At 43.1% G+C, this 18,056-nt stretch overlaps 1 protein-coding gene across 5 annotated transcripts in view; it reads left to right on the forward strand.

Moving 5' to 3' along the window:
- LOC129718874 (neuromedin-U receptor 1-like) overlaps positions 1 to 18,056 on the forward strand; it is a 285,616-nt gene that overhangs the window by 164,871 nt on the left and 102,689 nt on the right. For all 5 annotated transcript variants that reach the window (XM_055670063.1, XM_055670061.1, XM_055670064.1 and 2 more), the window contains one exon: positions 8,168 to 8,711. In XM_055670063.1, coding sequence (XP_055526038.1) covers positions 8,231 to 8,711 — 481 coding nt within the window. In that variant the 5' untranslated portion in view covers positions 8,168 to 8,230. The remainder of the gene's footprint in view (positions 1 to 8,167; positions 8,712 to 18,056) is intronic.

The following is an 18,056-nucleotide window of genomic DNA, read 5'->3' on the forward strand; positions in this document are numbered from 1 at the left end:
AAATTACCAACATGTATTTTTTAGCGATTCCTAGCATTTTTAACAATAGTCAGGCGGCACTCAAAGCCCGGAGTTCTGTTCGTGCCACCCTTAATTAGTGTGGGAATGCACCATTTCGCTTCGACAGCTGACTAAGAAAAACCAGATTTATTTCTATAATGGCCCTAGCCACTGTGGAATCGAGGGAAATGACAAAAGCTTCTGACCAGAGATGCGAAAAGTCAATATCGAACTACTGACATACCGCTACAGCGAGAAAGAATAAAAATCTGGCATTTATGATGCATGATTCACTACAATTCATTCAGTGATGTTGTTTCAATTGATACGAGTGATTAAATTTACATTCGTTACAGATCTTAAGCAAACTGTATTCCACCTGTGAATTCGGCTATTAACTAGTGTGCAAGTTGTAGGACAGAATTTTCCACTTTCGTTTAAGCCTTCAAATCGTTTTTCGTTATGGTTTCGTTACGTTCGTAACTATAATATTTAGTAGGTAAACTCAATCTTGAGGTACATTAAATTTTCGCATAAATCAAATCTTGTTATTCAGCAGAACCAACGCATGAGTAGTTAGGCTGATGAACGCCTAAAATGTGCATTTTGAACTGACATGAAAAAATCACTGCACCATGGTATTGTTTGATATTTCAAATATCAGCAAGACTTGCACCGATGTGATATTCCAGAGTGAACTCTGTAGCTTGACGACCGTTGACAATGAAAACACTGTAATCAACAAAAGTTACCTAAGACATTGAATCTCGTATCAAATCGCCATGCTTACTGCGCCAATTATTTACTGTTAGTGGAAAGAATACCGAATGCGATGATATTTCGTTTTCCTTCATGTTGACGATAAAACTTCGATAAATCGCAGCTCTGCTTCTGACAGAAGCAGCATGAATAGTGAAAACTAAGGAAATTGGTTCTGAGTTTATGAATATCGTTCATATATTTATTCATACTAACGCAGTCAAACAGCGGGATCTAGGTGAAATCATGGATATTGTTTATGGTGCATTCAACACATACGGAGAAGATGTTGTTACTGTTGAGCAGCATTTTATTTCTTTTTATGACTCATGACAACCAGTGCTGATAAAAGTCATTTTTGGAGGGAAACCAGCTTCTGATCACAACTCTTATAGGCCGATTGCAATGCTATCCTGTATCCGGAAATTGATGGAAAAAATGATACTCCGTCGTTTAGACCACTGGGTCGAATCAAATGGTCTACTATCAGATACTCAATTTGGCTTCCGCCGTGCCAAAGGGACGAATGATTGTCTTGCGTTGCTTTCAACAGATATTCAGCTGGCGTATGCTCACAAAGAACAAATGGCGTCTGCGTTTTTGGACATTAAGGGAGCTTTTGATTCCGTTTCTATTGACATTCTTTCGGGTAAACTTCACCGACAAGGATTTTCTCCAATTTTGAACAATTTTTGGCACAATTTGCTGTCCGAGAAGCACATGCATTTTACGCATGGCGATTTGGCAACTTTTCGCATTAGCTACATGGGTCTTCCCCAGGGCTCATGTTTAAGCCCCCTTCTTTACAACTTTTATGTAAATGACATCGACGAATGTCTGGCAAATTCATGCACGATAAGACAACTTGCAGACGACAGTGTAATCTCTGTTACAGGAGCCAAAGCTGCCGATTTGCAAGGACCATTGCAAGATACCTTGGACAATTTGTCTGCTTGGGCTTTACAGCTAGGTATCGAATTCTCTCCGGAGAAGACTGAGATAGTAGTTTTTTCTAGGAAGCATGAACCTGCTCAGCTTCAAACACAATTAATGGGTAAAACGATTTCTCAGGTTTTGGTACACAAATATCTTGGTGTCTGGTTCGACTCTAAAGGCACCTGGGGTTGTCACGTTAGGTATCTGATGAAAAAATGTCAACAAAGAGTGAATTTTCTTCGTACAATAACCGGACAATGGTGGGGAGCCCACCCAGGAGACCTTATAAGGCTTTACCAAACAACGATATTGTCTGTCATTGAGTACGGGTGTTTCTGCTTCCGCTCCGCAGCAAACACACATTTGATCAAACTGGAGCGAATACAATATCGTTGTTTGCGTATCGCCTTGGGTTGCATGCAGTCGACCCATACGATGAGTTTGGAGGTCTTAGCTGGAGTACTACCATTGAAAAACCGCTTCTGGAGCCTGTCTTCTCGCATTCTTATCGAATGTGAGGTCTTGAACCATCCTGTGATTGAAAATTTTGAAAGGTTAATCGAACTTAATTCCCAAACCCGTTTTATGACATTGTATTTCAATCACATGTCCCATAATATTAACCCTTCTTCGAATATTCCAAATCGTGTCGACTTATCAAATACTTCTGATTCTACTGTGTTTTCCGATACATTCATGATAGAAGAAACTCGTGGAAACCCGGATCATTTACGCGTGCAGCAGATCCCCAAAATTTTTTCCAATAAATATCGAAACATCAACTGCGACAATATGTTCTACACTGACGGATCACTTCTTGATGGGTCCACTGGCTTCGGTATTTTCAATAACAATTTAACCGTCTCCCATAAGTTCGATAATCCTGCTTCTGTTTACGTCGCAGAATTGGCTGCAATTCAGTACACCCTAGGGATTATCGAAAAAATGCCCACGGACCATTATTTCATCTTTACGGACAGTCTCAGTTCCATTGAGGCTCTCCGATCGATGAAAGATGTTAAGCACTCTCCGTATTTCCTGGGGAAAATACGGGAACATCTGAGTGCTTTATCCGAAAAATCGTATCAGATTACCTTAGCGTGGGTCCCTTCTCACTGCTCGATACCGGGCAATGAGAAAGCGGACTCTTTGGCTAAGGTGAGCGCAACAAACGGTGGAATTTATGAAAGACCAATTGCCTTTAATGAATTTTTCTCATTTGTACGTCAGAATACGATCATCAGTTGGCAAAACGCTTGGACCAGAGGGGAACTGGGAAGGTGGTTACATTCCATTATCCCCAAGGTATCGACGAGCCCGTGGTTCAAGGGGTTGGATGTAGGTCGAGATTTCATTTGCGTGATGTCTCGGCTCATGTCCAATCACTACAGATTTGATGCGCATCTCCGTCGTATTGGGCTCGGGGAAAGTGGTATCTGTGCCTGTGGCGAAGGTTATCACGACATAGAGCACGTTGTTTGGTCATGCCCTGTACACCGTGACGCCAGGTCTAAATTAATAGCTTCCCTGCAGGCCGAAGGTAGGCAGTCGGCTGTTCCTGTTCGTGATGTCTTGGCGAGCCGTGACTTATCCTACATGTCTCTTATATACGTTTTCCTGAAATCCATCCACGCCCCAGTTTAGTCCTACCCCCTTCCGCCTGCATCCAGCCTAACGACAAGAACACGTTAAGACCCCGGATCCGGAAACAGCAATCAGACCCGCACGATACTCTCAAGGCCCGAGGGAGACAACCCAATATGCCAGTCCGTAATATCTTGGCCCAGCAGCGGAACATGTGCTTACCTATGGCAATGAAAACCATCATACAGTAAACCAGTGCTTTTAATGCAAAATATTAGAGCTTTAAGTTACATTTAGTTTCAGCTCGTAGTCGGCAGCGAGGATAAAAAATTTGCTTTAAGTTATTAAGATACTTTAGAAAGTAAGCTACCAGATATAATTGGCGCCGTTAAACATTAAATTGTGTTTGTGCCGTGTCAAATAAATTATAGATTAAAAAAAAAAGTCATTTTCCCCAGCAAAATTCTTCGAAAATTACAGCCAATCATTTTCAATTTTCACTTCCAATGATCGCAACACTCTTTCAGATACACTAGATTCTCGTCCTGGTAACGTGCTGTTATACTCAGATGAAAAAGATGGCGCGCATCGTTCACGGTCACGGAATAAAATTTGACGACAAATCCAACCAAATGATCTTCACATCAAAGCGAAAACAGAAAAACAAACAGTCCACTCAACCAAAATGAATCTCACCGAAACACTTTTTCACTGACACAGACCGATGCCTTGACAATCTTCGTTAACTAATAAAATGATTTTGTTGTCTTGCTTCCATCGCATGAAATATAATGAGGTGTTTTGACAGTTCACTTCCATGCAAAAAGCGGGAAGGGAGAACTCCGAAAGGATTGTAAAAAATAACGTTTATGAATGCTTTTTTCACTTTCACTCAAGAGTGTCAACAAATATCAACCCTGTGACAACGCATTACATGAAAAAGTAACTAACTAAAAGCAATATAATCGCAGACAGCTACACGCTTGCATGCGTTTCTGCCAGGGAATAAACATTGAAAAATCGTAATGCATTTGTATTGATACAGCGATATGGTTCATTTCAGTCCACTTTATTCACACATACGCAGAATCTCTCCCGTAGCTTCAAACGTCGAATTGGAACTGTATTGTCTTAGCTCAATTGACATTTGCTCAATTGAAACGAAAAGGTGTAATACTTTGTGACCAGAGTTGTTGGAGATGGGTATATGGATTCTCTATATTGACACAAAATAGGTCGAAATGGGTTTTTTGACGTAGAACTACGTCTTTCAGACGCTTGGCTATATAGGAATGTGAAATGAAAATCTAAAAACGACAAGAAGGAAAAATATGTCTAATGCTAATAAGTTGATTAGTTTTCAATGGATTTTTTTCTTTCTTGCAGCAATTGGAATTTGATTATTCGAACTATTGTACTATTGAAAAATGTCAAGCCTTGTTAAAACGCAGAGTTCGACCTTTGATTGGTCGCTAATTGCTTACCATTCGAAGCTCTGCCGATAGAATTATAGACCTAGTAAGTCGGGAATAAACTATTTGTCCTATATAAAAGCCTGCTTCTGGCCAAACCAGCTATAAAAGTACTGGATAGCGACTAGGACAGTCCTGACTTATCAGTTGCAGGGCAGCGGGTACCAGCAGCGATACTGGCAGAGCAACCTGGTGCGGCACTTTCTCTAATAAAAAAGCTGCCCAAGTGCGGTAGCGGGTTTCATTAGTAGTAGGTACATAAGCCTCTGGAAGAAGAGGGCTCTTAACTAAATGTAACAGAAATTTCTATATAACTCGAGAACTAATCAAGCAATTGAAATCAAATTTGACATGAGGAGGTTTAGGTGGTCAAGAAATTGGAGAAAATGAACGCCGAAAAAGGTATTACAAGTTTGCTGCTCGCCTAGACGACGCCGAAAGAGGTTTCCGAGGTGATGGGATGTCATTTAAACAAAGTTAATCGCATCAATAAGCCTATATAGGATCATAAGCAGCGGAACACGGAAACTGGAGGTTTGACATGACATGCTCTTCTTTTGACGTTGTCTGGAAGAATTCGTTGACAAAAATGAAGAACACATCAAGTACATTTGTCTGAAAGAACCTTCTCAACTCGAAAATTTTACGAAGACTTTGTTATTTCAAAACACTCTGTTACAACTTGGAAATAAGCAATTGATTGGAAATACGCACTGTAAGGATTCAAAATGCACAATATCAATTCAAATTCACACTTCGGTTCGAAATACACAATGTCGATTCAAATTCACACTACACAATGAATTAGCCTGCGCAAATGCGAGGTATTTCTACTGATTTAGCAGCGGCGCAGAAAGTTCTCGTCTCCTCTATCAGTTTCCTCCATGCGGTAGATTGAGTTTGATTCTAGTAGAGGTATGTTGCAGCGCAGTCGCTCGCGTGTTGTGATCCATTCAGAAGTGTTATGAAATGTCCTTCGGAGCGTTTTTTTACTCGTGAAGGATATTTCACGTTGGCGTAGTGGAAGGAAAGAACATTGTCCTGCAGCGATGATGTAAATTGGAATGAGATGCTCAAAACCTGTTCGCTGCACGAACACCATATATTTTCGATTTTTTTTTCCTGCCGCACCCTGTATGTAGTTCTACGTCCACTTTGCGGTCGTGGCTTTGCACACAACCCTTGTGACTTTTTTGTTTGTTTTCAACGCATCCGTTTGCAAGAAAGCAAATATTTTCTATGTCTCTCTAAAATAGTTCGAAGATCATGCTGTGATTTCAAAAACCATATGACATCATCAACAATTGTGTACTGCGTGGCAGAGAATAATTATAGCAGCTCTTGTAATTTTTTTTTCTTTGCACTGAGCACGCACGATGAACTAATGCATGAAATGTAGATGGAAGATATCTAACTTGTGCAACTTGTACGATAGTGTGTTTTGTTACTTGACCGAAAACGAATTTCATTAAATTTTTGAGTACTTGTTACCGGAAGGCGAATTTTTCGTTGCTATTTTTAATGGTAACAAAGAAAAAAATTTGCAATCAGTTCTTGCAGCAATTATTAGATAGTCGTGATCTCCTAGGAAATGCAACATATATAACAGTATGCGTTGTTATTTGCCTAGAGATTAATGTTATTGCTTTCAAAGTAACCAATTTGTTGCAAAAGCAAAAATTTTTCGTTATTACTTTTGAAGTAAAGAGAATTTTTTTTGCGTGTGTTTGAAGGAAGCTGTATCATTAAAGAAAATAATGAGCCATTTTTTCCATTTCAAAGAGGTAATATGTACCTGTGAACTTGTGCATCATGCGATAAATTTTTACACTCTAGATGGTCTTTAGTTGTGTGAAATTGTTAGCGAAATTGTGTTTCAAATACAATGTTGCTCGGAACTGTAACCACTTGCACGGTTACATTCCTGACAGGATAATCTCAGTGGAACAAGAGGATGCAACACCAATTGACATTAGTTTTAATCACAAGTATCATGAAACACAAAGTTGGAATCAGGTTACAGCACACTACTAAGCAATTACTACCATGACAGGTGTTGAAAAAAAAGAGAATGCTACCTTAATCTAGAGCAAAGTTGCTCATCTTATTGTTATGTATTGTTATGGTGAGAGTTGAAATTATGAATGTTACATGCAACTAATAGCCAGAACAATATCGTCCGTAGCATTACAGCGTAATCTGCGTCGTTTGTGCACTTAACAGTATACAGCCTGCCAACAGCATTCTATAGTAACGCCTGCAATTATGGTTCCATTCAGACTTCAATTTTTGGCTAGGCTAAAAAACCGCAACACTGCCCTTTTTTTCACTTTTACTCTAGCGTGTCCCTCCTTGGTGGTAGTTCAATGACAGTCGACTTTCACTATAATGCTAGTTAACAAACTAAAATATCGATGAATCCTAAAAAATGGTGTTACTGCTCATTTTGAAAACAATTCGAACGCTTATCATCATCTCCACAGTTTTTCCTCTTATTCTAATGATTAATAGCTCTGGGAATTGAAAGCTAACATCGGAACAAATGGTTTCGGTTAGCCGCTAAGCATGACGAATTATTTAGCCTCAACATAAAAATTTGTTGACTATGACAGTCCATTATCGTTCGGACGGTTTTGTCGTCCTAATCGACCAGAAGATATTGAGCGTTTATTGTTCAAAACTTATTTTTCTTTTACGACGCTGGCGTAAATTCTGCGGTTGAATGTAATCTTGCGTGTACAAACGCTGATAATACTTCACAGTGTTATTTTTTTTATGTTGCACCTTTAATTCGAATATGGCCAACCTAAAAAGTTAGCTTCCAGAGTGATTCAATTTTTAAGCTCCGCTAGTAATAAATGTATTATTCATTTCTAAGCAGCGACGAAAAAAGCATTATGAGAGAATGTCAAAAACTGTTCCTTTGCCGACTGCTCGGAACTAGCAACAAGCTTCCGTTCGCATTCTCCTTGAAGCAATGTACAAACTGCTTCAAGGAGAATGCGAACGGAAGCTTGTTGCTAGTTCCGAGCAGTCAGCAAAGGAACAGTTTTTGACATTCTGTCATAATGCTTTTTTCGTCGCTACTGTAAAACCATCTCAATCGTTACTAATTGAAATTGACATTAACTTCCCCAAAGTCCCTGGGGACGGAAAAGTTTGTGGAAGCATATTATTTACTTTTTGCGCTTCTCAGTTAGGAAAAGATTGGTCTAGTAACTAGGACAGATGTAAACATTGTGTTTAAGTTCTCAGTAAATCATAACCGATAACAGTTTTGCTAACTAAATGAGTTAGTTATTCCCATATCTTTTTCATAATTATGAAAATGTCACAACCAAATCCAACATCCAAGATAAATTATTTCATTCGAACCCTTCTTTTTAACTTTCCATTGTTTTTCTTTTCACTTTCAGCGTTGAGATTCATCAATTCAATTGTATTCATACTCACACCAATCTCACCAACCAGACAGCGGTATGATGGAGCTTCAATTGTCAGTGGGTGCCTCTACTACTGCTGCTACCACTACCACCACAATCCTTAACCACTCCCTGCTGTATCTGGAACTATTCGCGGTGAGCTCGACGAGTTCAAGCCTACACGGCAGTGGGAATTCCGCTACCACTATACTGGCAGGATTTGATCTGCTCAACCCCAGCCCCAGCTCCGGGTCCGGTGACGCATTGCTACTCTCTGATCCACCGGTGAAAATCAACGATACTGGCGGGAGTGACACCGGCGGGCAGAGTCAGCTGGCTAACGAAAACTTCAACACCAAGGCGGACCCCATTTGCATAATACTACCTATCACGATTTTTTACTGTTTTATTTTCGTCGCGGGTATCCTGGGAAATCTCGCTATCTGCATAGTGATTGCGAAAAACCGATCCATGCACACGGCCACCAACTATTATCTCTTCAATCTGGCCGTGTCCGACTTCCTGCTGCTGCTGTTCGGTAAGTTTTCTGCTTCGATGTTTCGTATCGGGCGATGGAAATATTGTTTCAACTCTCGCAATAGCTCAGCTAATTTGCATTTTTTTGTTTTCTAAGCCGTTGTACAATTCACCGGTTTATTCATGCGAAAGACCTAGAACGTTTTCTTACTTAGCATTGGGAACATTTGCAAAAGGTTTGAATACCGTTTATTGTTCTTCGGTTTTCTTATTTATCTAAAATTTATCGAATTTCCCTCATTGTTTAAATAACAAGTTTTTTTCCAAATGAACGAAAACAAATTTCCAAGTAAACTTACCATTCGACAGAAAACAAAGACGTCTGCCTAAAATGTATCTCTATAATGAACGGCGCCGAAAAAGTTTGATTTCGTGTATGACTTTGGTCGTCTGTAAATCCTTTTTTCCGAGAAAAAGTCTGGCTGAAAGTGAGCAAAATGGAATTCTTGTAAACATTACTTATAAAGTATCATGGCTTTTGGCATGTTGATTCCATGTGACCCATCTGTGCCATCCTTCATTATTATTTTTTTATTTTTTTTTTTATTAAAATTATATGTGACAACTCTAGAATGGGTGAACTAAACATTTTGTAACAATTAGGTCTCACCCAAGCATACGAAAAATGCTTAGACTGCAACAATGAAAAAACTGGAAACATCAAAAGAATATCAAAAATATCGCAATATATATTTTTTTGTCTTCTGAACTATCTAACATATTTCTTATTTTTAACATTTTGGATTTTTTTACCTTTTCAATTTTTTTTTTCATGTAGGGTATCTAACGATTTCGTCAGGTGCTATGCATTGTGGGCATGGTTCAGTTCAGTTCAGAAACTGTATTAGTTAACAATGATACAGATTCCATTCTAGAATAGCAAATATGTATGTCAATTCAATGCAGTACTAATGATATTATTTCCCATAATCCAAATTCAAATATGGTAAAATCATTTTGGAGTTTTAGGTCTCCATCTCTTCTCCAAAAGGATTGCAAATTGACAATAAATCGTTTTGCTCCGAGCTTGTTTCTAACATTTTTTTAGTACATATCAGATCGCTACTTACTTGTTACAACGGTTCAATCGAAGTCAGATCATGCTCGAGACGATAGCTTCCCACAAAGCTGTGCGCACAGCCTTTCGGTCCCCAATCTTCCGGTGACAGCATACTAAAATACGTTAGCCCTGAATCTCTCCGGTATAAATGATAAATGTAAAATTTACGGAAATCGCATGCGGAAAAGAAAGAGGAAGTGAAAGAGAAAAAAAGGAAAAGCAGAAAGAGGGAGAGAAATGGAGAGAAAGGGCAAGCGTTAAAAAGAGAAATACAGGAAGCAAGAGAGAGTGACGGTGAAAAACAGAGACAGAAAGATAGAGAGTGAGAGAAAGAGAAATAGAAAGTGAGAGAAAGTTAAAGAGAGTGCGTTCGATCCCACCGCTGTCACCAGATGCGAAACTTTTAGCTTCCGGGTCGTGCTAACGTTTAAGATAAACATAGATTTGTCCCGTACGTGCACCCGGTGTGCACGGAACCGAACTTAATTCTAGTACCTACATAATTCTACACACATTAATCTTATCTATACTCGCTATTTTTTTCAGCCCGGTGGCTCGGCCGCGCTGCGGGTTGCGTAACTTGTTTTGTTAGAGCCGTTGGCAGTTCTTTGCCAGGGAGAACCAAAAATTTTCCCGCGCTGTTGGCTGAGGAATCTAAAGAGAGAGCGAGAGAGTGACAACAAGAATGACAGAGAAAGAGTGCGAACTGAAGCAAAAATTGTTAATAGATATCTATTAAAACAAAAGGTTTATTAATTTACACCAGTTATGACGCACTACACGAGGTATGAAATTCATGCAAAGTTTAGTTTCCTCTGAGAAATAAATAGCAAAAGGGAAAAAGAGAGACAGTTAAGGAGAGAAATAGAGAGCGAGAGAGAGAGAGTGCAAGAGAGTGAGAGAGAGATAGAGAAAAAGAGAAAATTAAAGAGAGAAAGATAAAGTGATAGAGAGAAGGATAGAAAACGAGAGAGAATAAACACACAAATAGCAATACGGAAAAAGAGAAACAATTAAGGAGAGAAAAGAGAGAAAAAGGGAGTTAGAGAGAGTGGAAGAGAAGAAGACAGAATGAAAGAGAGAAAGAGAAAGTGAAAAAGAGAAGGACAGAAAGCGAAAGAAACAAAAAACAGTGAACAAAAATCGACAGAGTATCAACAATAGGGTACCAATGGAATGTATGAAAACAATTTGAATTTTGAATTTCATTCAGCAGTAATTTTTGCACTTAAAAAATTGCCTTTTTGTGGACGGTGATAGTAAAAAACTACGACAGATAGTTGGGTTTGATAAATTTTCTAACCAAATTCGACGCCCTTGCGAGCGATTTTCCGGCAGTGACGCGGAACATTCGCCATGGCGGGCGAAAACATGCGTGTAGACATTTTTTGAATTCTTTCTTCATCTTATTTATCAATTCCTCCTCAGTTTACGCGACAAAGTTGTTGAACGACGCAAATTCCGCCAGGCACTTCTATACTATAAAATTCCCCGTTCATAGCCAGTCCTTAGCGAAAGAAGAGCGGCTTTGACATCCCTTTCTCATTGGTTGTCAGCCACAGCAGCACCTTTTTAGGGAAACCTGGTGTGCGAAATGAACTTCACCTCGGGGCTCACTTCCTTCGTGAGGGAAGTAGAGTACGAAGTGCCCTGCCAGTTGTTGTCATCCAGGGTGAGATGAAATAGACGAGTGCGGAGTGATTACAAAATCCTTTCGCACGAGGTGGCATCCAGCGGTCTCCGCAGAAGAAGGCGGAGACGGATGCGGCGAAGTCTGGAGGTGGAAAAACGTGTCCACACCAGACGGTCCCTTGCTAGTCAAGGCCGTCGAAAGGTGTATGGACACGCGGCCAACAGTGGCAGCGCTGTCTGAACAACTCGATGCCATAATCGAGTTCTTGGCGAACTGCTTCGGAGCACCATTGATGAAGCAAGAAAGGAGCACGAAGAACTCGTAGCTCCGGTGAAGGCGGCCGAGAAAGCGGCCAGGACCGGGAGGACGACTGCTTCTAAAGAGGTGCAGACAGACGCCCCTTCGTTCGCGTCGGTCTGCTCCACGGGGCAGGTCGCTAAGCGTACGAGGCAGTCCCCGAGGCAAACGGCCCCCGGGAACACCAAGAAACGATTGGTCGTGCTACTCCCACGGGAAAACACGCCAACCGGTTCAAGGTCCACCGGGGAAAAGGCACAGGTGGAGGCTACGGGCAACCCTTGGACTACCGTAGAGTGTAGGAAGCGTCGGGAAGGTGCGACGCGACATGATGGCGGAGCGGCCAGAGAACCAAAAAAGGTCAAAAAGGCGCGGAGTAGGGGTGATGCCCTCATACTCAAGACGGATGGGTCGAAGTACTCAGTCTTAAATAAGATGAGGGGGGAAACCCAGCTCAAGGATCTGGGGGCGGATGTGCGGAGTATCCGCCGATCTCGCACTGGCGAGATGATACTTAAGCTCCGGAAGGATGCCAAGAACAAGGGGGCTACCTACAAAACGGTAGCTGAAAAGGTCCTAGGGTAGGAGGTGCAAGTGCGGGCACTCACCTCAGAAGTGACTCTCCAGCTTAAAAACCTGGACGAAATTACTGAGGGGTGCGACATTGCACAAGCCCTAAAAGCGAAGTGCGGGGTGGAGGTGTATAAGGAGTCAATCCGCCTCCGCAAAGGTCCGGCGGGGACCCAGATAGCTATTTTCCGACTACCGTCGGTGGACGCTAATCTGGCCCTGAAAGAGGGCAAGTTGAAGGTCGGCTGGTCTGTATGTCCTCTGGGCATACTACAGCAACCAGACATTTGATTCCGGTGCTTCGAGGGCGGACATAAGTCCTGGACCTGCAAGGGGCCCGATAGGAGCCAGCTGTGCAGGCCATAGTGCCTGTGGAGGACTGTGGGGAGTCTCCCAAGTGCATGGTATGTTCCGGGAAACGGGACGCCAAACACTTTATGAGAGGCCCCAGGTGCCCAGCCGGTAAGCCGGCTGCGAAACCACGAGCGTAAGGGTGACGCAACTGAAACTGAACCATTGTTTTGCGGCTCAGCAGCTGCTACACCAAGCAGCCACTGAGTCGTTGTCAGACATCGCCATCATATCGGATCCATACCGCATCCCTCCCGGAAACGGTAACTGGGTTGCGGCTAGGTCCAGTATGGCGGCCATATGTACGACGAGCAAGTTCCCGGTTCAGGAGGTTGTCTCAACCTCAAAAGAAGGGTACGTAGTTGCTAAGGTGAACGGACTGTTCTACTGCAGTTGCTATGCTCCGCCACGTTGGTCTACCGAAAGGTTCACCCAGATGGTCGACCTCCTATCCATGGAGCTAACGGGCCTAACGCCGTTGGTGGTGGCGGGCGACCTAAACGCTTGGGCTGTTGAGTGGGGAAGTCGCTTCACGAACCAGAGGGGCCAGATCCTGTTGGGGGATTTGGCAAAGCTCAATCTAGATCTGGCCAACGTTGGGAACAAAAGTACATTTAGCAGAAATGGTGCGGAGTCGATCATCGACGTGACGTTCTCCAGCTCAGGACTGTTCAAGAACTGAAGGGTAGACGATGGCTATACTAATAGCGACCACCAGGTGGTCTGTTATAGTGTAGACAACAACGAGAGGCGGCAAGCGACGGGTAGAGCCAACACTCCGACCGTTCGCGGGTGGAAGACATCGCACTTTGATGCCGAGGTATTCGAAGAGGCAATGAGAAGGGAGCGCGAGAGGGGCAGTTGGCTCCGCCCTACTGCTAACCAACTAGTTGCTATGCTACCGCGGGCGTGCGACGCCACCATGCCTAGGACTCGCCAACCTAGGAATGGAAAGCCACCGGTTTACTGGTGGACGGACGCGATAGCCGACCTTCGCAGTGCGTGCCTCCGTGCAAGACGGAAGATGCAGCGTGCGCGAAACGAAGAAGAGAGGACAGAAGAGAGGATCGATGCTAAAGAGTGCGATAAAGGCCAGCAAGAGGGCCTGCTTCGATAGGCTATGTGCGAGTGCCAATAAAAATCCGTGGGGTGACGCCTACAGGATCGTAATGGCCAAGACTAAAGGCGCGCTGGCGCCTGCAGAGCGATAACCAGCGATGCTGGAGCGTATCATCGAGGGACTCTTTCCGCGCCACGAGCCAAGTCCTTGGCCTCCGGCGGTCGAGTCTCACGTCCGACGTTCCAGTATCTCAGACATAGACCAGGGATGGTCGGCCAACCTGCCGAGCATCCAATCCGTGAGCGACGACAGCCGTGTCGAGGCAGGGGAGGAGGCAAGGGTTACGAATGAGGAACTCATCGTGATCGCCAAATCCCTAAAGGTGAGCAAGGAACCGGGACCGGATGGTATCCCTAACCTGGCGATCAGGCTGGCGATAAAAACGGCCCCTGGGCTGTTCAGGGCAGTCATGCAGAAGTGCCTGGATGACTGTCTCTTTCCGGACAGGTGGAAGCGGCAGAGACTGGTCTTATTGCCGAAGGCTGGGAAACCGCCAGGGGACCCATCGGCATATAGACCTATCTCCCTGCTGGACACCGCGGGCAAGGTGCTTGAGAGGATCATCCTCAACGCGCTCAGGAGCATCCATGTACCGGTGTCGCTGTACAAGATTCTGGAAAATTATTTCCAGAATCGAGTACTTGCTTACGACACGGAGGAGGGTCAGAAGTGCGTCCCAATTACCGCAGGAGTTCCGCAAGGTTCTATCCTGGGCCCGGTGTTGTGGAATGTCATGTATGACGGAGTGTTGAAACTCAAGTTCCCTGTAGGGGTTGTGATCGTCGGCTTTGCAGACGACATAACGCTGGAGGTTTACGGCGAGTCTATCGAGGAGGTCGAGTTAACGGCCGCGCACTGTATACACAAGGTCGAGGACTGGATGCGCTCTAGGAAACTGGAGCTCGCGCATCATGAGACGGAGGTCACGGTTGTGAACAACCGTAAATCGGAGCAACAGGCGGTGGTCAGAGTCGGAGACTGCACCATCACCTCGAAGCGATCCCTGAAGCTCTTGGGGGTTATGGTGGACGACAAGCTCACGTTCGGGAGTCACGTCGACTATGCCTGTAAGAGGGCCTCATCGGCTATTGCAGCACTATCTCGTATGATGTCCAATAGCTCAGCGGTTTATGGCAGCAAGCGAAGACTTCTTGCCAGCGTGGTTTCGTCCAGACTTAGGTATGGTGGGCCAGTGTGGTCCAGAGCGCTAGGTACTAACAGTTACCGTGGTAAACTGGAAAGTACCTACAGGCTCATGTGCCTGAGAGTTGCGAGCGCGTAACGTACGGTGTCATACAATGCAATCTGTGTCTTGTCCGGCATGATGCCTATCAGCATCGCCATCAAGGAGGACAGAGAGTGTTTCGACCAACGTGACACAAGGGGCATACGAGGTATCAGAAGGTCATTCTCGATGCTCCGCTGGCAGCGGAAATGGTCCAACTCCACAAAGGGCAGATGGACGCACCGACTCATACCGGAGATATCCGGCTGGGTCGGCAGACGACATGGTGAAGTGAACTTCCACCTGACACAAATCCTGTCAGGCCATGGTTGTTTCAGGCAATATCTGGACAGGTTCGGACACGCGGGGTCCCCCATGTGTCCCGAGTGCGTGGAGGAGGAGGAGACTGCTGAGCATGTCCTCTTCGTATGCCCCCGTTTCGTAAGAGCGAGGAGCGACATGATGGCTGTGAGCGGGCCTGGCACTACTCCGGACAATCTAGTCCGGAGGATGTGCGACGACCCGGCCATCTGGAACGCGGTCTGTGCGGCCGCCTCTCAGATGGTCCTGGAGCTGCAACGTGTGTGGCTGGTCAACCACCAACACGCCAGTGGTAGCTAATTACCGGTCTCCAGGTAGTTAGCTAGGAGGTTATAAGAGTAAAGAGGGTGCATCACGCACAAAAGCCACTCCCCGACGTAATACTTAACCGTCGCTCCGCGAAGACCAGGGCTGGAGACTGCAGGGGTTTTAGTGGGTCGGGACAGGGATCAGTAGGTGCTTGGGCGAGTGTAACTACCCCAGCATCTCTCCCCTAGTCTCATCCCCACACCCTGAGTTCTCTTCTCAGGTGTCTGTTTGCAGATTTCCCCGCCACCTTAAAAAAAAAAAAGGGTGAGATGAGGCTCGACGTCCATCACCACCACTACGTCGCGATTGCCGGGAAAATCGACTTATTCATCTTGTTCAGCCGCTGCCGCTGCGTCATTGCCTGTATCTCCAAGACCGCTGGACGGGACTTCCTGTTTCGGGGTTTTTTGAAGAAATGAATAAAACATAACCTCTCACTCAATGATATCCACAAAAAAATTCGCACATATGCGCGGCAATTTAAGTTCCTAACATAGAGAACATTGCATTTTTTCGGTTTTGTCCGATAATTCCGTGTGGGTAAGTACCCACAAGAATATTTTCCGAGTGGGTACTTTTAGCCATACTACCCACATCAACCGCAGGCCCTAGCCCAGTATGATTTTGATGGAGCTCTATAGCTTACATTTGTGCCAGCGAACACCGGAAGCGAATAATGCGTTCAGTAAGCAAGATGTGCTTTTTTTGTTCTTCGTTAGTTCGATCCTGATATACTACACATATAGAGGAAGTCGACGCAATTTCACAAATCGATGCTGATCGATCGTTTCCGATTTCACTGGAACATTCCACAGTTGTTCCTTTTGGTAAAAAGGTCATTTTGTTATATCAGTTTTTTGTAGACTCGCTACTGCTGTTTCAAAAAGGCCTATTGAAAATGCTGATTGATGAATAAAATTTTCAATATCAGCAAAATAGCTTGTTTAATTGAAATGGAGTTTTCAGCAAAGTTGTAGGTAAACCCTTGGCGGTATTAAAAAAATACACACGCTGAATAAAAATTTTTTTTTCTGTGCCAAATTTTCCAAATTGTCACAAAATATTGAATATCTCAGAAAGTACCTTTTTGCCATTCTCCTAGAAAGGTATAACAATCACTTGCAAAACCGAAGATATAAAAGAGCTCCAAAGGGCCGAATGGCATATATCACTTGACTCAGTTCGACGAGCTAAGTATTTTCTGTATGTGTGTGTATATGCTGATTTTTTTCTCACTCACTTTTCTCAGAGATAGCTGGACCGATTTTGATGAAATTAATTGCAAATGAAAGGTCTAGTTGCCCCATAACACCCAATTAAATTTCATTGTAATCGGATTTTGGGTTTGGAGGTTATGTATCAAAATGTAAAAATCTCGAAACATCATTATCTCAGAAACTACACAATCGATTCGAACAAAATTGGTTTCAAATGAACGGGCAACCTGAAAAACTCTCAACTTTTGAATCTTATAAAGATTGAACATGTGGCTCAAAAGTTGAGCAAAGAAACGTGTTCTCGAGACTATTTAATCTCACTCATGTTTCTCAGAGATGGCTAGATTTTCAGAAAAACAGTGTCTAATGGAAGGACTAGTTGCCAGCTATGAAAAGAAACATATTCCGAAGAATACTTAAACTCACTCACTTTGCTCAGAGATGGACAAACCTCATGACATCCTATTAAATTTCATTGTGATCGGACTGTAACTTTGTCTGTAATGTATCAAAATGTGAAAATCACGAAACTTCATTAGCTCACAAACCACATAACCGATTTAAACAATATTTGGTTTCAAATTAACGGGCTAGTTAAGGGTTAACTAAAGAATTATATAATGATTAGGCATGTGGTTCAAAAGTTGTGAAAAGAAACAAGTTCCGATGATTTTTCAAATTCACTCGTTTTCCCAATGCTGGCTAGACTAATTTCAACAATCTTAGTGTCAAATGAAAGGTTTGGTTGCCATTTCATTTAATTATAATCGTTCTTTTATTTCAACCGTTATGTATTGAATTCTGAAAGCTACGAAAGTCTATTATCTCAAAGATTACACGACTTATTTGAACATAACTACGGGTTGTCTCTCAAACGTACAAATAACAAATTTCATAACAATTCGATGCGTGGTTCAAAAGTTATGGAAATAAACGAAATTGAATTATCAAAATATATTGTACCATTCGATCGTTCCCGGTATTGCTCGTGATTGAAGTGTTTGAAATTGGGAGCCTTTTTTTATTTCGATATTTCTGTAGCACAAATATAACGTCAAATTTCAAATTTAATACTTCAATTATTGCTTTAAATACAACATCAATATTCTAGGACCCAGAGAGTGAAGATAGCTGGGATTGAATTTGGCAATTAAAGGTTTTTTTTCCAGAAACCATCGGTCGCAAAATCGGATTTCGAAATGAAGTATGTAGTTGATTCCCGGCCTCTAAACAAAACAATGTG

The sequence above is a fragment of the Wyeomyia smithii genome, chromosome 1 (genome assembly GCF_029784165.1).
Source record: "Wyeomyia smithii strain HCP4-BCI-WySm-NY-G18 chromosome 1, ASM2978416v1, whole genome shotgun sequence".
NCBI lineage: Eukaryota > Metazoa > Arthropoda > Insecta > Diptera > Culicidae > Wyeomyia > Wyeomyia smithii.